General features: G+C 35.0%; 1 protein-coding gene across 2 annotated transcripts; it reads left to right on the top strand.

Moving 5' to 3' along the window:
- Positions 1-2,920: 2,920 nt before the first annotated feature.
- On the top strand, positions 2,921-10,104 carry LOC131035545 (ATP-dependent zinc metalloprotease FTSH 2, chloroplastic). Of its 2 annotated transcripts, none has more exons than XM_057967258.2 (5): positions 2,921-3,118; positions 5,385-6,617; positions 6,758-7,071; positions 9,192-9,432; positions 9,552-10,104. In XM_057967258.2, the coding sequence occupies exons 2-5, from the start codon at positions 5,424-5,426 to the stop codon at positions 9,885-9,887; spliced, it is 2,085 nt and encodes a 694-aa protein (XP_057823241.1). In that variant the 5' UTR covers positions 2,921-3,118; positions 5,385-5,423; the 3' UTR covers positions 9,888-10,104. The 2 variants fall into 2 exon arrangements, with proteins under 2 accessions (XP_057823241.1, XP_057823242.1); XM_057967259.2 differs by lacking the exon at positions 2,921-3,118 and adding an exon at positions 3,195-3,332.
- The last annotated feature ends 10,697 nt before the right edge of the window (positions 10,105-20,801 follow it).

Here is a 20,801-nt window from a genome sequence, read left to right as displayed (position 1 = left end):
TTTCTCGTCTATCACATCCATTGCTTTGAACCATTAGCAGGAAATTTGCAGCTTATCAACAATTATCAATCTTTGACATACTTAGTGTAGTCATTGTCTTGGATTTTATCAGAGTCAATCATATCTGCATCGCATCTCATCATGGTTTGGATTATCCTTTGTATATCCATCATAAAGTTTGTTTCCACTAGGGGCAAAATCCTGAAACCTTTGTTGAGGGCATCTTTGAAAGCTTCGAAAAATCCAAAAACATTCAAAAACTTAGAAAAACCAAAAATACCTAGCGTTTTTGAAATGGACAATGAGTAACACGGCAACAAAAATCAAGACATTTGTAACAACTAAATCCTGAAACTCAGAATACAAAGATTCAACCAACAAGTAATGAAGGATTATCAATGATCATTCAATCAAGATGATTGTATCAGTTAATAACTATGAGAACATATGTACGACATACATGATTCAATGTTTATATCTCGATTTTTGCTAATCATGTACCCTATGCAACTCGATGATGTCCATGACTAGAGGGGCTATGATGGGGCATGATTATTTTCTTTGTTTGTTGTTTGCGGTTTATCTCTTAGTAATGTATGTACTTGTCTAAGGATATAATCGACAAAAGATCATGGAGGACGTACCGAGTCATGCATGAAAGGGGATACTCCTTGTCTGTTCTGCAAGAAATACTCAGGTCAACTTGGTTCATCATATCAAGTTGCTTGTATTAACTTGCTATATCAAAATCCATGTAAGAAGTACTCAGGTCAACTTGAATCATTATGTCAAGTTGCTTGTATTTTCTTACAACATTTTAAAAGCTCAATGATGAAATCAAGCACTGTTACAAGAAAGCATGCAAGGAATGGCAATATCATTTAAGTTAGGTCATTTTAGATTAGTGTCATTCACAGATGCATTATAAGCATTCATTGTCAGTTGCATTATAAGCATTTCATTTCATTCGAGATCAACAGTTGAAATAAAGATTGAGTATATTTGGACAAACAAAAACAATTTGCATTAATCATATTAAGTTGCATTAGGTTGCATTCAATTAGGTTCATTTCATCTTTCAATCATTAGGTTTGCATGATCATCATACCGTTCATCATTTATCATTAATTAGTTGCATTCATTTTAATTGCATTAGGATTGCATTAGTTTGAATAAAGTGCATTTTGCATTGATCATATCATTATTAGTTGCATTAGGTTCATTTATCAATATCATTTTCGCATCTAGTTATCATTAATTCCTTTACAATCTTTTATCCATTAGGTTCATTTAATTGCATTTTTGCATTTAGATTCATTAACCATATTATTACATCATTATTATCTCATCATCTAATCATCATAGGCATTTACATTATCATCTATAAACATCATATTATATCCAAATCATCAAATCGGGATCAAATGCATCTCATTAGTATCATTTCATCATTTCATCATCATATGCATGTACATCATGGAATAGAAATAAACATCCATTGCATAAGTCATCATTATAATCATTTTTCATATAGATCATTGTATCTAATCATTTAAGTTAAGCATCATAGAATCATTTTCATATGCATATGGATCATGCAAATCATACAAACATCCTCATCATATAGATCATATAATCATAGGTAACATCATTTCATAAAGATCATCATCATATCATAGAGGCATATAGATCATTATAACAACATAAAGCATAAAGGAAAGAAAAGATCATCGTAGCATCATCCATGCAATCAATGCATACAGGTCATCATCATCATAGTAGCATGCATAATAAATCATGAATCAAAGCATCATATAAAGTCCATGTCTGCATATCATCATAAACATAAAAAGGTCCAAGTATATAATGATATCACAAAGAAATAATCAATAAAATACAATGTCCCATGATACAAATCAAGTCTCAAAAGATATCAATCAAGGGTGTCCAGTGCCACTGCCGCCCGAATCTGTTTGTCTTTGTGGAGGTGGACGAGAAGACCCACCAAATGGACCTGCTCTTGGATCCCTGTCTCTATCCCTCCAAGGAGGCCCCATAACCCCACCATTGCTGGTATCCATCCTACCTGGTAACTGGGTGGTTGCATAGCTGCCTGCTCTCTGGCTCTCCGAGACCAGATCCTCATATATATCTCCGCCAATGCGTAGTCTCCTTCCCAGCCCAGAATAATGCTTTGACAGTATCGACTGAGAGTGCACCAGAACCAACTTCCTGTATATGATCGAGTGTACCCTGTACATCTCGATATCTCCTCAATGCTCTCTCTCTCTCTCAAGGGTGAGAGCTTGTACCTGCGCTCTCAGCCGATCAATCTGCGCTCTGAGATCATCCATAGTCACATCCAACTGAGGTGCATCATGCATAGCCTCATCACCACCCACCTCTCCTACCTCTCCACCAGCTGGAGTCTGAACTTGTGTGGATCTCATGATCCATTGACAAATCAGTGATTCATGGTCCTCTGAATCCTCCTCCTCATCATCCCAGCCTCCCTAAGCTACTATGATTAGTGGATAATTTTAACCTATAATCAAATCTAAGACACATGATTGACTACAATAAAAGTTTACTTAAATTATTTAAAAATAAATTAAACTAATGACTAACAATTTTCAATGATATTATAAAAAATAAAATAAAAGAACACTAATACTTTGAGAGTGAAAAAATGCTGTGCCATCTATTGAGATATTTCAAACAAAATCCTTCAATATAATTTCCAGCCTATTCAATAAAAATTCCAAATCATCAACTTCACCTTAAAAATTGCACACCACACGAAGTATGAATCAATCCAAAGCGCTGCAATTCTTCCACGTAAGTTTAAAACAACAATGGTGAAGTTTAATTGCCAAAAAATCATAAATGGGCAAATCTGGAGGAGTGAGAAGGCCACGTCATTCAGCAGGACGGCTAAGCTTCTTCCCAAATATCTACTCTACACACAAGAATACAAAAATGGGACAAGAGAAAATAATGCATACGATAATTGAAGTGTACTCGTGGCACAAAACGAGTCCACTGCACTAAGAATCTGCCATTTAAATTTTTTGTAGCAGGGGAGAAATTGCCGGGTTTAAAGGGTTCTCGGCTGCTGGTAAGTGGTTTAAAGCCTTTTAATATATGGTTTTGAGTATTGGGCTTCTTAAAAAATTCATCTCCTGATGCTGTGTGTTCTTTTTCTTCGTTTTTCTTTATTGCTGTAATTATTTTATGAAGATATGAAACTAGTGTGGTTCGAAGTCTGAATGTTGTGGTTCTATTTTAAGCTGCAACAGTTTTTGTGGCATTCAAACGATGATATTTGGCTGGTATGTTCAATCCCTTAGTTTCATGTGGGTATTCTTGCAGCATCTGCGTAGTATATAAGTTCAACTGCGTTTTGGGTCTCTCTGCTGAACCGATCGTCAAGGTTAAGGAAGAAGACCCTCATGAAACAATACACTCTGAAAATTCATTCAGAGAACAAAGCCCTTTAATTGTTATTATTTATTTGGTAAATCTCTGGTGACTTTATGGGGGCCTTCCGAAATAACTCTGGAATGCATCTCATATTGTTAGTAGACACCTAAAATTGATCAATAGGTTTCTTAATGCCTAATCCGAGTGTTTGCAGCTATTTGTGTTGTTCAATTTAGTCATTTAAGTTGTTCATTCATAGCACAATTCACCTGACTAGCTAGAGTTACAGACCCAGTGGGGTTTGAACCTTAGTTTTGTTCTCTGAACAGCAGATTAGAATCCTTTCTTGGAGCATGAATTTAGAATCTTTGGTCACTGAAATTGGTTTACAATAAAATTTATGTCAGGATGTAGAACTTAATCAGTTTTACAAGGGTTTATTTTCTCTTCAAATGAATTGGACCAACTTGGGTTTTTGGTTAAATCTAGTAAATTACACTATTCTACCTGCTCTTAAGATAACTGTGTCTATTGAAGATCTTTTAGTTTGCTCTGAATTTTCTTGCAAGATGTAGCATATTGCATCCAATACCTATTATGGATCTCAAATTTTACACAATAACTGAATAGGCCTGAGGATAAGAAGTGGTTCAGTTAGTTATGTGGTAGTGGTTCGATAGAAAAGGTTTTTCAGGGAAAAAATGGGTTGCTTTCTAATAATCGAAAGGAAGTGTGTTAGTCGCCCTTTTGTAGTTGAGAATAAAAGTTTTAGATTCAATAGGTCAACTCGAGCAATACATAAACATTGTTAACCTTATCTTCCGTCTTAGTTGCAACTTTTCTTACAAAGCATATTGCCACTAAGGTTTTAGTGATTGAAAGCAAGACAGAAGTGTCTTTTGTAGCTAAATTGATATGGCAAGTTTTACAAAATATTCTCACTGTTAGATTTCTCGAGAGTACAGCTCCTTCATTCTGAAATGTGCAAAATAATCTGTTTGTTATTTTTTCTGACACAAGATGAGATTGGAATTTGCTTTTTATGGTCTAATTTGAACATGTTGAATCTCTTGAATTAGCATCACTTGAAAATAGTCAGTTTGAATCTTAGGCAGTTTTAATGTTTAGAGCATAATTGGCTCGACAGGAGTAAGTGTACTGTATGATAAGGTTGATTTGGAACAGACAGTGTCTTAGCCATTGACCATGTGTCACAACTTTCAGCTGTCAAATATATCTTACTTCTAGTGTCAATCCTCATGAATTGAAGTTGGGCATAATCCTTTTTGGGGTGCAGCCTATGTTTATTATAAGTTTTTGCTACATTTTTTGAATGTATTATGTAGTCTTTACTTTATTGGCCAGCAGGGACTTAACAATGGTGATGTATGTTTCTTTAGTTATCTAATAGAGTTTTGTTTAAGGTAGACTGTGTTTCTCCTTTAAGTTTAATATATGCTTGTAATATTTGTAGTCTAAAAATCTATTTAATTCATAGTTTTTCATTTGATAACTATCAGCTTCAGAGCAAGATGAGAAATTTAAGAAAAATCATTACATTTTATGATAATTAGAAGATTTTTATCCTTACTGCTTGAGATCTACAGAGGATAGTAAGTATCAAGCCTCAAGATTGCAGGCCTTATCTTGGAAATAGTGTTTGCTGTGGTTCATAATTTTTGTCCTAAAGGTTTGTAATCAGTAATTTCTAATATCAAATAGAATGTAGTAATTCTACTTGCACTCGCAGAAAATCAAAGTGATGCATGTTGTATTACAGGGAGTGCAAGCAGATCTCTCTTCTCATCGATATGGTTAATCTCAATCAAGTCATATCATTTTATGTATTTCTAATAGTTAAACGCTTTATACAAATTGTAGTGCATTTTGACATGACTAATTTTATATTTATTGTAAAAAATTCTCTACATATTCTCACTACAACTATTGCTGAGTGGCAGAATAAATCATCCTTGTAAAATCTGGAGTTTGTGTGAAAGATGGCAACTATGGCTGTGGGGCTGTTTGCATTGAATCCAACAGCCGTTGTTAATGGCCAAGGGAGTTCCAGTTTGTGCAAAAAGTTTTGTGGCCAGCAATTGGTTCCTTCAAGTAGTTTTACTTCAGCGGCTAGGTCATCCCAGTCCATAGTAGTGAGGGCATCCTTGGAGGGAGGGAAATATGAAAGCAAGAGGGCATTTTTGAGAGGTTTCTTGGGATCAGTAGGAGTTGGTTTACCATTGTTAAGTACCCAGAAGGCGCGAGCAGAGGATCAAGCAGTGACATCCTCAAGAATGTCTTACTCAAGGTTCTTGGAATACTTGGACAAGGATAGGGTGAAGAAAGTGGATTTGTTTGAGAATGGAACAATTGCGATTGTTGAGGCAGTCTCTCCTGAACTGGGAAATAGGATCCAGAGAGTGAGAGTGCAGCTTCCAGGGCTCAGCCAGGAGCTTCTACAAAAGTTTAGAGCAAAGAATATTGATTTTGCTGCACATAATGCTCAAGAGGATTCAGGATCCGTGCTATTGAATCTGATTGGAAATTTAGCATTTCCTCTACTCCTTGTTGGAGGCCTTTTCCTTTTATCAAGGAGATCTTCAGGTGGAATGGGAGGCCCTGGGGGTCCTGGCTTTCCCCTTTCCTTTGGGCAATCCAAAGCAAAATTCCAGATGGAACCAAACACAGGTGTTACATTTGATGATGTTGCAGGAGTTGATGAGGCAAAGCAAGATTTTATGGAAGTGGTAGAATTTCTGAAGAAACCAGAAAGGTTTACTGCGATTGGAGCCCGTATACCTAAAGGAGTTCTTCTGATTGGTCCTCCAGGAACCGGAAAGACTTTGCTAGCTAAGGCCATTGCAGGGGAGGCTGGTGTCCCTTTCTTCTCTATTTCAGGGTCTGAGTTTGTGGAGATGTTCGTAGGTGTTGGAGCATCCAGAGTGCGTGACCTATTCAAAAAGGCCAAAGAGAATGCCCCATGCATTGTGTTTGTGGATGAAATCGATGCAGTCGGCAGGCAAAGAGGAACAGGAATAGGTGGTGGAAATGATGAGCGAGAACAGACACTGAATCAGCTATTGACTGAAATGGATGGTTTTGAAGGGAATACTGGTATCATTGTGATTGCTGCAACAAACAGGGCTGATATACTTGATTCTGCTTTGTTGCGGCCAGGACGGTTTGATCGACAGGTATGTAACCATTGTTCTGATTCAACATGCAATATATTTGAGCCCAATATTTTTCTAGCCAATACTGCTCCTTGGAATTTGTCCCATGGTAGTAGGTTTCTGAAGCACTTGTAAAAGCTGAAATCCCCTTTTTTTCTCAGGTAATGGTAGATGTACCAGATGTGAAAGGGAGAACAGATATTTTGAAGGTGCATGGCTCCAATAAGAAGTTTGATAGTGATGTCTCACTTGAGGTCGTTGCAATGAGAACCCCAGGCTTCAGTGGAGCAGATCTTGCTAATCTCTTAAATGAAGCTGCTATTCTAGCTGGTCGGCGTGGAAAGGCAGGAATTTCTGCCAAGGAGATTGATGACTCAATTGACAGAATTGTGGCTGGAATGGAGGGGACAATAATGACAGATGGGAAGGGTAAAAGTCTTGTTGCATACCATGAAGTTGGTCATGCCATTTGTGGGTAAGGACACTTGACTATTTTTTCAATTTTCAATTTAGACATAGGATTTCTGAAAATATTGTATATTTTCTTATCCTGCTTAATCTTTGTCAAACAATCCCATGTCTCCTTTGTCCTTGGATTTAATGTATTTTCTGAAAGGGTAATGTGTGCATGCAAAATTTTGTTTTTGATATTGAAGCTGTTATTTAAGTGTTCTTTGGATTCTAAAATTGCAATTTTTTTTAATTCTTTTTGTTCTTCTGGTAATTTTGAGCTATTGGTTTTATCACAGTAAGCTATGAAATGAGCAGCTTTCTCTTTGTCTGAATGTTAAACTTGTGGACTTCTCTATGCACCTTAAATTTGCCCCTTTCCAATTTCTTAATTGTTTGTGTTAAAAATTGTCCATTTTGTTTATTTGGCCTTTAGTTTTTAACGGACCTTGGATTTTATAAAATACTAAGTCATATGAGGCTGACACAATCCTGTTCTTTCGAATGGACGGATTTTGTTTCATATCGGATACATTAGTTATTGCCTGTGACAGGTAAGCAACTAATTATGGAAGCACTATGGCTCTCTGGCCTTGTTAGTAAAACTGAAACATCTGAAAGAAATTGTAGTGAAAATTATTTACAATTCTTTCAAAGATGTAATGCATTGTTTCTTCAGTAATACTTGGGGACAATTGTTGCAAGCATTGAATTATCTATTAGGCAGGATACTTTCCTTATGTTTATTTCATGTTTATCAAACATAGTTTTGAACCCAATGCGTATATATCATTTTCAACCTTCAAAGTTAGTAGATTTCCACAATCCATGAGACTATTTGTATGCTGCTTCTGGATTTGAAAATTAGTAGATTTTCTCCTTATGCTCTCTTGTCATCCTGATGATGGATCATTGAGTGTGATCCGAAACGTTGATGTAAAAAATCTCACGCAATCAAATCCAGAAGCAGCATACACATTTTCAACCCTTAGAGACTTGTGAAATGCTTGATTTAATAAGACATTTGTAATTTGCAAGTTCACATAACATACTAAGACATTTACACTTCACAATTTCACATAACATATATGTGAAATGCTTCTTTGATTTTCAATTTGCAATCTAAATTCTGTTGGGATTTGTCATTATATATTTTAGGAACATGAAGGATATTGTCATTTATAATTTTATGGTATGCGATTGCCCTTTTGATTAAGGGCAACTTAGGGGAATCACCTTAGCTGCAGATTCATGATTTGGAAAACATTTTCTTACATATCCAATCAAGCTGTAGCCAGGATTAGTTTTCTATTTTTTAACTAGTAAATATGTGGTTTGTTTCCCTGATGGCATTCATATTCTGGAAGAGACAAAATGAGAAAGTTCATTCTTTCTAAATGCATCTGCAGAGTCGTTCAATAATCCAATCTCTTAAGACCATCCTAGTTTGTTAAAAGTCAATGAGGAGAGAATAGGCTTTGATAACAAATTTATGTGGGAATGTGGGACAAGAAGAAAAATGCTTAACAGAACTCTTTTAACTCCGTCCATGTCTTGGCCATTCTCTAAATTTAGTTCCTTCAAGCTTCTGGCTGGTTTGAAAATCGAAACAATGTTGCAAGCAATAAGTGAAACTCTATCTCGATGCACATTAGTGCTCTTATTCTCACAAGCATTATTATATTATTTCATGGATTTGAGTTGTTTGCAATGACTCATTTGAACTTTCGACGTGTGCTTGATACTGCTTTTAGGTACAAGTTCTATCTTTGACTCTACTGTCTTGTCATTTTTGTTATGGTTATTCAAGTTTATCATCCCAAGTATCTGGGAACTAGACACTATACCATCACTGTTATACTTGTAAGGTCAATGGGAAGCTCTCTTCTTCCATGCATCTTTTGCATATCACATTCACACCTATATAGAGCCACCCATTCTTTAATATTTGACCAGGCTTATATGTTCCTACCTGTTGCCTGTTGAGCATCCAGATTGTTTACAATTTTGTTATTGTAGGTCAGACCAACCTGATTGTATATGAATTTAGAAGTTCAGTTAGTACTATTAGTTCCTATAGTGCCATGGCCCATATTCACTATAAAAACAATACATTGAATTTTGATTGTTTGTCATTTGTTGCAGTACATTGACACCAGGGCATGATCCTGTGCAAAAGGTCACATTGGTACCACGCGGCCAAGCACGGGGTCTTACATGGTTTATACCTGGGGAAGATCCAACCTTAGTCTCAAGGCAACAAATATTTGCCAGAATAGTTGGTGGCCTGGGTGGAAGAGCTGCCGAGGAAGTGATTTTTGGTGAGCCTGAGGTAACAACTGGGGCAGCTAGTGACTTGCAGATGGTTACTAGTATGGCAAAACAGGTACATTGATTCTGATGCATTTGTATATAGTCTTAACATTGTTATTACACAAATTTTGCATGATATTTGTGTGATTTCTTAGAGGTTAGGAAGTGTCTAATTTTTCCCATACTGTGTAGATGGTGACTGTGTTTGGGATGTCTGAGATTGGGCCATGGTCACTTATGGATTCTTCAGCCCAGAGTGGTGATGTTATCATGAGAATGATGGCAAGGAATTCTATGTCTGAAAAGCTTGCAGAAGATATAGATGCAGCTATCAAGGCTCTGTCTGACAAAGCTTATGAGGTCGCACTGGATCACATTCGGAACAATCGCGCAGCAATTGACAAGATCGTAGAGGTCCTTTTGGAAAAGGAGACAATGACAGGTGAAGAATTTCGGGCCATTCTTGCTGAGTATGCAGAGATCCCCATCCAGAACAGGCTTCCTGCAGCATCACCAGTGAGTGTCTGAAGTTTGGATATACAGTGCTGATTGCACTATTGTATATGCTAATTTAATGCAATTAATATAAAGCATTTTTATTTTCAAAATTAGTGGGATACAATGCTGTAGTTTACCTTCACAGAACTCTTGGCAATAGTTGACATTGTATTGTGCCTAATCAATTAAAGCAGGCACCAGTGATACAAAATCTTAGATAAATCAATATTTTTCTGATTCATCATGATATTGGTACTATAACCATTTTTCCAGACTCATCTCAAAAAATTTCATGCCTCTTCTTAAAAAAAGAGTTTCTATTTGTCTTGTATCTTATACCACTTCCTCAGTTTTTCTGAATGAGTTATCCTTGGATCCATGTAATCACTTGCCATTCGCAAATACAGTTTTGAAGCCTCACATTTCATCTCATTAAGAATTGGGATACAATGCTGTATTTTACTTTCACAGAACTCTAGGCAATAGTTGACATAGTATTGTGCCTAATCAATTAAAGCAGGCACCAGTGATACAAAATCTTAGATAAATCAATATTTTTTCTGTTTCTTGATAATATTGGTACTTTAACCATTTTTCCAGACTTATATCTAAAAATTTCATGCCTCTTAAAAAAAGATTGTTTATTTGTCTTGTATCTTATACCACTTCCTCAGTTTTTCTGAATGAGTGATCCTTGGATTCATGTGATCACTTGCCATTCGCAAATACAGTTTTGAAGCCTCACATTTCATCTCATTAAGAATTAATAAAGTAGACATTGTTCATCTCCCTTGTAAAACACTATAGTTGATGCCAAATAGATAGAATGATAGACTTGGTCAGCAACGACTAGATTGAATTTAACAAATTTATATCCAATAAACTGTGAGGAATATTATCATCGATTGAACATGCACATTTGTTTAGGTAAATCATAATCCAATCTTTTTAATCGAAGACATTGTAATTAATCAAAAGTAAGTCACGCTTTGATATGTTGTGTCATTTACTAACATCTCTTGAAAAAGAAGATAAGTTTCCTTCAAATGAGGTCAAAGCCCAGGGCCTCTACGATTTTCTCTCAGAGTTATATAAAAAAACATCCATCCATGGAGCAAATGCAGAATTCCATCACAAACAATTGAAAAAAAACTGATTCAACTGTACCAGACTATCCTTCATTCCCAAGAAGCAGGGTTTGTACACATGCAGGCTTTCTTGCAATTTAACATATAAAATCATAACCTAAACTCAATCTTGCTTGAGTAGGCCACCGAGTGAAGTGGGGGAAGGCTTATGACTCCTTTTGCCTGCTGCTATGAAAATGGCTGAGACTAATTTTCAAGGACTAAGGGCTCCTTACTTGGGGACAAATTGCTTACTTAAATATATGCTTGCAAATCAACTTCAAGCTCCTTATACCCAAATAATTACACAAACGAGGGGAGTCATATGTAAACATCAAAAGAGAGTCATATTGTAAATAGTGTAAGTCTCAAGATGATAACTAGGATGTTCCAGGCCAAGCTACTCATATTGTTGATTACACACAGGGGATGTTGAATTAACATGGAATAAATATCTCATCGTAAAATATAGAGGTGTCATTCCTTCCTAAATGTATATACTAATCATGCATCTTCAACAAAGGCCAATCAACCTCTGATCAATTGAAGATGAGCTCCTCTAGAGTAAGGATAACAAGGGACAATTACAAACAACATACAACTCCTTGTTGAGCAGACGTTAACACACTATCCCAGATTAGAAGAATTTTTGGTATATGAAAATTTGGTCACAATTAAAACTTTGTTGTGGCTTCTCATGTATTGCAACACTTTCACAATGGATTGACTCCCTTTTTCACATGATATTTTTAGCTCCATGATGTATCCCAATTGCAATGCCAACATTGAATCTATCAACTTGTTAATCATCCAATGCCCGTTGGAATAGATTAAATTGAATGAAATTCTTGAAAGCCTAGCATTGGATTGGTGTCCACCACTAACCATCTTTTCCATCCTTTTTAAACTGTTGTCCGGTAAAATCCCACCACATTTTGTTTCTCCATGTATTCATCCTAGGATGGTGGGAAATGGGATAGTAAAGAAACAGAACAACATATTTGTAAACATCTCCAAACAAAAGACGGTCATTATGCAACAAGTAATGGACAAATAACATCCTTAGTCATGTACATTACCAAAATCTGTTTCATCCTTGTAACCAATTTGACCAATCTGCCTACTGCTTGTTTGTCAAACATCCTCATCAACATATCTTTTGAAGACTCATTCTCTTCGCACTACTTTAAATGGACCGACATCTCCCCCATTCATAAAACTAAACGTGTGGTTCAAGTATTAACCATTTAAGGGAAACTAGGGAAGGAAGGTTATAATACCAAAATTATACAGATAATAAGTAAATCTAGTGTACAATGAAACTAAGGTTATAATACCAAAATTATTTCCAAAGCTTGTTCCTTAAAATGAGTTGTAGAACTGGTTATCCAATATATTTTTGATCACCTTCATACTAAAGGGGGTTTGGAGTTAATAACTACTGATAACCAATCCCATAACCAAAGGGCGTGAAGGGAAAATAAAAATGCAGTCACCTGTTGCATGAAATTTTGACAACATTATATGGTACACATTACAACACTTATAGATTCATTCGTTTGATTCACGCTAACTATTGAGGTCCACTTCCATGTGGACCACTTAACCAAACAAGGGGCTGCAAGAATGGGGAGGCCTTGAAGGGTTTCCATGTCACACAAAGATTTCTATTCCCTATTAATTACTCACCGTTATTTCCCAAATCTCAAGAGACATAGAAAAGACCATATGCTTGACACTAACTACTAATCCATACACTTTCTTGTATCATCCATAAACTCATATCTCATGTAGCTAATTCCTGCTAATTCCTGCTAGTCTCCATCCTAGTCTACTGAGTTATAAATTCGTATGATAAATCAAACATTCAAATGCACATGCTCCCTTATTAACACCCTATCCACTTTCTCTCTCATATTCCATAGGCACCCAAAATCGTTTATAGTCACTATCCTCTCAATTGTTTCCTTTCACCCCTTCTACAAATGGGTTCTACCCCTATTTCACATCCCCATAACATACCTAATATTGACAAACCTAACTTACAACACCACTCATTCTATAGCTTATTTTACCCCAATTTCACATCCCATAAAATATTTGAACATAGAGGAAGAAGACTGGTCATGCAAAGTAGGTGGCATAAAGAAGTTATGATTAAGAAATAATGTATGACATAGTGTGTAATGAAATAACTTGTACAAGAGAAGAATTTAATAGAAAACATGTTGCAAATACTTGATAATACTTGAGAATACTAAGCCACTTCAAGGGGGCAAACCTCCAAAAGTTTCACATTATGATGATCAAATGAACCACTAGCTCCTATATATGCAATAATTGCACCTTGGATGCCACCCATGTCAACTTAACTACCTACATAAGACTATATAAATTTTTATATAATTTAATTAAGAGTTATGCTAGCCATAAGTTAGCTTTACATACCCCAATTCAATCATTGGTTTAAGAGTGTAGCATGTCTTTGTTAATGTGGTTGTTATATCACAAACAGATAAATACTGCAACATAACCTATTTTTCTTGAAAGATTGGTAATTCACTTAAGAATTATTAATCCCAAGGCTTGGGAATGTTAGGTCTTGACTCATTGATGTTGCTCAGGGTTTGTTGTAATTGCTATTTTCTCAAAGGGACTTATGTGCTGGGTCTGTAAGAAAGGTCAAATTCTAAAAGCAATTGTTTAATTCACTAAAATCAACCTTAATTTGTGTTCAAGGATTTTTAATCTGATTATATTGAAGTCTTTCAAAACACATTTTATCATCAGATGTATTATATTTGATTCTTTAAATTTTTGAATTTTAGGGATTTCAAACTGCAAAGAAAATTCAAAAAGGAAAAAGGGTTTAGAAAGAAGAAAAGTTAGAATATTTAAGTTTATAGCGATCATGCACAAATATACTTCAAAATCGCAAAAAAAATGATACTATTTTACTCAGATGTATTATATTTGATTCTTTAAATTTTTGAATTTTAGGGATTTCAAACTGCAAAGAAAATTCAAAAAGAAAAAAGGGTTTAGAAAGAAGAAAAGTTAGAATATTTAAGTTTACAACGATCATGCACAAATACACTTCAAAATCACAAAAAAATTGATACTATCTTACTCAGATGTATTATATTTGATTCTTTAAATTTTTGAATTTTAGGGATTTCAAACTGCAAAGAAAATTCAAAAAGAAAAAAGGGTTTAGAAAGAAGAAAAGTTAGAATATTTAAGTTTACAGTGATCATGCACAAATATACTTCAAAATCGCAAAAAAAATGATACTATTTTACTCAGATGTATTATATTTGATTCTTTAAATTTTTGAATTTTAGGGATTTCAAACCTCAAAGAAAATTCAAAAAGAAAAAAGGGTTTAGAAAGAAGAAAAGTTAGAATATTTAAGTTTACAGCGATCATGCACAAATATATTTCAAAATCGCAAAAAAAATGATACTATTTTACCAATCTGTGTTTCACCAGACCCTGTCACAATTATCCACAATTATACATTGATGATGCAATTTCTAAGGAACTTTGTCACACTCAGAAATCTTTCAAGTGCACCAAAATTCCAGGATAGCAGCTTGAGATTTTACGAAATATGACAATTGCAGTTAGGTTTATAATCATAATGACCTTCTCTGTATCAATCATTACAATCTTCAGAAGCAAATTCACAATAGGAAACCACAAAGTGAACAAGCATGGACAATTTTCCAACTACATGTTCCACAATGATCAACAATTTCACGGCTTAATCTTAATATCCTTGAGGATTTTAGATCACTTAGAGGCTTTCTGTAAAGTCTAACAATTAGCTCTCTTGGAGCTCTGCTAAGTTTCTAATTCCAACTCCTTTTCTGAAAATGAGACAATTTTGGGCTATTTATAGAACATCAAAAAAATTCATTACGAAATGTGATCAAAAGTTAAGATTCAATTAGTAGAAATCAATGGTGGCAATCAATATCTTTGACAGTTGGGATATGGAATATTCTAGTATATTCCTTCTCCAACAAGCTATGTAAAAATGGACTAACAATTAAAAATTAAGTTGGTTGCGATTCTTTAATTTCATGTCAAAAGAAATAATGTGAACTTTATTAAATCTCTTAGTGTTTGCATAATAAATTAATGATAATATTTAATTTGTAACTTTAGATTTAAATTACAAAGTCATTGATTTACAATTTGCTTGCTTATATAAGTAAACTTAAAATAATAAAACTCATTAAAATAATAAAAATGTTTGAGTTGGGAATTAAATTTTTTCGAAAAATGATGTTTATTCACATTTCAAACATTTATAAACATGATTTTTGTTTTAATGAATTGTTTCAAATGATTTTTGGGTTTTGTTCCTTTCATCTCCAACTTTCCAAACAATTTCAAATTTTTAAATTTTGAAAAATAACAAGAGAGATATCACTGTTTTACTAATTCTATAATAAAATGTCCTTTTAAAAAAATTGTGAGACTTTTGGTCGCTACTAGACTTTGTATACCGCTGGATCAGGGATACTTTATCATTTGCATGAGATCTTTTGTAGGGATTCAAGCTATTACTGGATAGAAGAACATTCTTAAAGACTATAGGCTTTGTTGACTAAGTCAACTTTTTGTTGAAAAGATCTGGAACATTCCACTTGCCAGGTTGTCATATGTTTGTTTTTGGAACTTTATTGTAATAGTCTCAAAGGTTTTAGACTCTATAAAAGACCATGCATGGGCTTGCTAATTTTAAGGGAATTAGAAATTGGAGATACTTGTGGAACTAGGATTCCGAGTCAATCTCTAAGTTCACTTCTTGGTTTGTTTTAGACATTAGTGTTAGGTCCCAGAGACAACTGAGAGGGAGGGGGCGGGGGGTGAATCAATTGTCTAATAAATTCAAACCAAAACTAATTTAATAATCTTAACGCTTCAAACCGGTAAACCAAATTTTATGCTGGTAGACAGTTTTATCAGTTAATTGCAATGCTGGTAAAGTTTAATGCATGAAACAGAAAGACAATAATATGCACAACACACAACACAGATATTTGTACGTGGAAACCTTACAAGGGGAAAAACCATGGTGGGAAACCTTACCACAATCAGATGATACTACTGCAAATAGTATGTGTATACCATATGGAGTCTAAGGCCAATTGCCTAGAGCTTACTGCTCAATCACAAAATGGGAGTCACACTGACTACAATTGGATGGTTAAATCCAATGATAATGTACTGCTCAAAATAACATCTTCATATGCTGGATTCAGAACCGGTTAAGCTCTGATATGCTTTCTTCAAACCTTCCTTCAATCTTGATTGATGTCTGCGTGTATAGCTCTACTTATATTCGCATATACCTTATGCTCTAGCACTTATTACTTTCCCATGTCAATCTCACAAATGAGCTTACATATATACCATAACCTAAGTCCAAATGAGTAGGTCGACTTACTAAGAGATATTATAATGAAATCAATTGCAAATGAATCAATATGTGATACATCAAGTCGGCTCAATGCATTTACAATAATAACAAATCATCTTCATGACGTGCCGTGTTGATTTGGAATAGATATGCTTGTCGGTCCATAACCTAGACCTATTTGCCGGTAACAACAAATATGTAAACTTGATTAGACCAATGAACAAATCACCAAAACCAAGTGTCCAAACAATGTCTTCGACATAACCAAGTAATCTCCAAGTCATTCCAAGTGCCGGTGAACAATATAATCTGTCGGTGAACTAGATACCGGTGACTATGCATAAGCCACTGAAATCATGCCGGTGAACATAACCAAAAGATCTCCAAGTGTTGACAAGTGTTGACATCAATGACAAAACTATATCAACATATCCAAAATACCAACAATTAGTGGTTTCATTTGTATATCTTTTGCATAATATTTTGATTGGAAGAGCATATGGTCACTATAATTCTCTATTAGGCATATTGTAAACCTGCTAGATATTTTTTGGAATATCAAATTACTGTGCAAGCTAATTGGCATACTTTGGCAATTTCATGGTTTAGTGGATATGATTTGAAGATTTGTATAGTTTGTATGTAGTTATGAATTGATTCTGGTGAAATATAAATTGTTTCCTTTCTATCCATTATGTTATCAAGGTATGCAAGTGTGAATATCTGGAACTTAAATTTAGTTTGAATCTTTCTCTCCCTTTAACCTTTTTGCTATTTTTTATTACATTCAGAAATCAAAACACTACATCTTAGACCAACTTGATGAATAACGGTTATGCAATCTCTTTTGAGAACCTATTTTGCCTAGAACTTCAATATTCAAAAAACTTAAAGGAAAAACTTATCCCCCTTTTGAAAACAACAAACAAAACAATGAACCCTAAGCAACCTCAATAAGTCAAGCTCTGATATTTTTGAGCCTTAGGATTAGTAATACATTAATGTTACAAGAAGATAGGTAGATTTCTATTTGTATGTGATGTGTGAGTAACATCCATGTTAATAGTCCCCCCCTTTTTAGAGAATTATGATTCTTAATGCTAATTAATTGTTGCAATGTCCCCAATGTCCCCTTCCTAACCAGTTGACTCAGAGGACCATTAGCCTATCTAGTTGAGTTCTTTTAGGCTAATGTGTGTTGATTAGGGGACTTGGATGCGGTTTATTTAGTGATTGTGTAGTATCTTCTAGTCTAGTTGGATTTTGATAGTCTCCTTGAGCTTAATGCTTCTTTTTGGAGATTTTTTGATGAGTTTCTATCACTTACTATTTTTAGTAAGTCGAGTGGGGGCATCAGGCAAAGTCAGTATTAGCCTTACTATTTTTAGCAATTGCAAAGAGGAAAATTTGAGCTTAGCAAATTCATCAAATGGAAGGGAGAAATTACTAAGGCAATTTTCACTTGGAGGACTTTACATTCAAAAGAGGAGATGAATCTACTAGATCCAATCTTAAATGAGACAAGGATTGAATACTGAGTGGATTGGATTAATTTGGGTTTTCCTCTTCTGTAAGTTGAATTGTTAAAATAGAATGCTGGAATTGGAGAGAAAATACGCAGAAACAATGAGCTATAAGTTTGTGATTTCGTCGTGCACCTGGATCTGAGAAGTATGAGATGATTCAGAACTACTCTGCAAAAACTACCAAAAATAGCAGGGACCGTGTGTAGGGACCAGAGCGTCCCCTCTTTGTCCTTCGAGATTTTCGATCGCTGAAAAGGGTTTTTCCGTCTCTGTGTCTGAAGCTTATTTTTAGAAGTAGAGTTGCACACCTATTTCCTGCACACATAAAGAAAGGGAAATGTGTTGGGAATAGGGGCTTGACTTTGGTCAACCCTCGATTTGGAATCAACCTTGAATGAAATATTGCAAATACCAAAGTAAATAATGGAAATGTATACCTTAGATTTGTAATGACTGATAATGATGCTTTGCTTCTTGAATGCAATCACATATGTTGTATGAAATAACATGAACATGACAAACCCCTAATCACACACACATGCTTGCAAATGAATTATGTAATGTTGCTCCAATGGATAGATGAAGAATATGCAGCGTTGAAGAATGCTTTATGATGAATGCTTGAATACTTGAATGTAGTCTCCTTGCCTTATGATCATCTCCATCTTATTGCCTTATGTTCAAATGAGAGGGGAAGACCTCCTTATATACTTGCCTATCATCAAACATATTAATTTTTCGACATAGGTCGACATGAGGAAAAGTTTCCCGCTCAAATTTGAGATAGGGCAAAGGGTTCAAATTAGGGCCCAATTAAGGAGGACCAGGGCGCCACGCTTTGGTCCTACCCCAATTTAAAGCAAGGACAAGGGGTCCCAACAAGGTAAAGTGTGAAAATATGATGTTTATTGCATGGGGGAGCCATAAATAGGTCCTGATCAAGCATGAAGACGAGAATACTAAGGTGAGTGCCCCAAATGTGGTCAAAATTGCAAGGGGTGCAATTTTAGGATGCTACATTTACCCCCACTTTAGCAGCAGTATGAGATTGTTAGACAGTTCAAATAACCAGAAGACAATTGAGAGTGGGGGGGGTGAATCAGTTGTCACAGATTACCAGAACCTTAAGCAATTAAAACTTTAATGCCGGAACCCAAAACATTAATACTAGAATGCTTAAACCAAATACAGGAATAACAGATAAACCAATTAAGCATAAAAAATAATCAGAGAATAAATACCATCCACATGACACCAATATTTATAGGTGGACAATCCGGTAAAGGGAAAAACCATAGTGGGAAGCCTATCCACAGTCAGATAATACTTCTGCAATAAGTATGTGAATTACAATTGAGGGGCTTGCACTTGCAGGAAGGCCAACAACATAGAGCGCACTGCTCATCACAAGAGGAGTCTCATTGACTACTGTAGACACCTAAAATTGTCATGTCTAATTATTTTAGCCCAACTCTTCTATTAATTGAATAAATCTTTATTTATTTAATTAATTCATTTATCCTCTTCTAGCCTTATTTCTCATTTAAATAAATACCTTTATTTATTTAAATTATCCCTTTTCCTAAATTAAATAAATATTTTTATTTATTTAATTGATCCCACTTCCTCTATTAATTAAATAAATCTTTATTTATTTGAATTAATTCATTAGCCTTTTCTACCCATAACACATGTCATTCATCTCTTAATTCCTACACTACCTACCCTCTCATTATTTTCTTATTTCTTCTACCTACCCTCTAATCATAGCCGACCATTTATCTTTTACACATCTTAATCTTATCCCTCCATTTCTTATAGTGTCTTCTATATAAGGAGATGCTTCCTTCATTATCAACCATATGCATTCTAATCAAGTATCCTAACATTCAAACTTTCATATGCGATCCTACTTGCAACCACATTTCCATTCTTTGTTGAGCTCTTGTGCACACATAAAATCTGAGAGTAAATATATCAAGCAAGATCAATGGAGATAGGAAGAATGGAGATCCAAACCCTATTGCACATATGATGGTATAATCTTTGTGATTTCATTTGATTTTCATTGTCTTAGGTAATCTTCATATGTTATGGTGGATCTTTGTTGTTGTTAGGCTAGGGTTTTGTGGTTGAATTCAATTAGCCTTTCAATATTGTTGTTTCCACTTTTCACTATAAACATTTTGGCACGCCCAGTGGGACCCTTGTCCCTTTTGCATTTAACATCTTTTGTTGCAGATTTTGTGTTTTTGAAGTTGTAGATTTGACATTTTCGACAACATCCCGATATTTTCACGTTTGCACATTTTAAGATCACGTTTTTGATTTTCTGCCGTGTCTGTGAACCTCTGAATCGCGTCTATGTCTCTGGCAGTATTTTCATTTTCCAGATTGTAGGTTTTCATTATAGGTGTGCCTGTGGGCGATTTAATCGCGTCTACGAGATTTAGCCACGTCTGTGATCATTTTAATCGCGTATGTGTTTTGCAGATTTTACTGTTTTGCATTTTTTTGCAGAAACGCATCTGTGAGGTGTTGAAACGTGCTTTCATTGCAAAATCACATCTGTGTTGCAAAATTGCGTCTGTGTAGGGTAAAATTGCGCTTGTGTTTCAACTTTTGCATTTCGGTCTTTTTTTCCAGTTTTAGGGTTTTATTTCGTTATTCAGACTTCAAATCTGGTTTATTTTGAGCTAACATCTTCAGATCTAGCTAATGAAATTGGTGCATCTTGTCTTGAAAGCAAAATCATTTTGTTGAAGGCCCCTATTTCACAAAGTCTTTTGGATCTAAAATTTACCTAACTTGTGTGCTTGCAGGAAGGGGTGATCATTTGAAACAATCCAAACTACTA

The sequence above is a fragment of the Cryptomeria japonica genome, chromosome 3, assembly GCF_030272615.1.
Source record: "Cryptomeria japonica chromosome 3, Sugi_1.0, whole genome shotgun sequence".
In the NCBI taxonomy this organism is placed as follows: Eukaryota; Viridiplantae; Streptophyta; class Pinopsida; order Cupressales; family Cupressaceae; genus Cryptomeria; species Cryptomeria japonica.
This window is presented reverse-complemented; position numbering and strand designations above follow the sequence as displayed.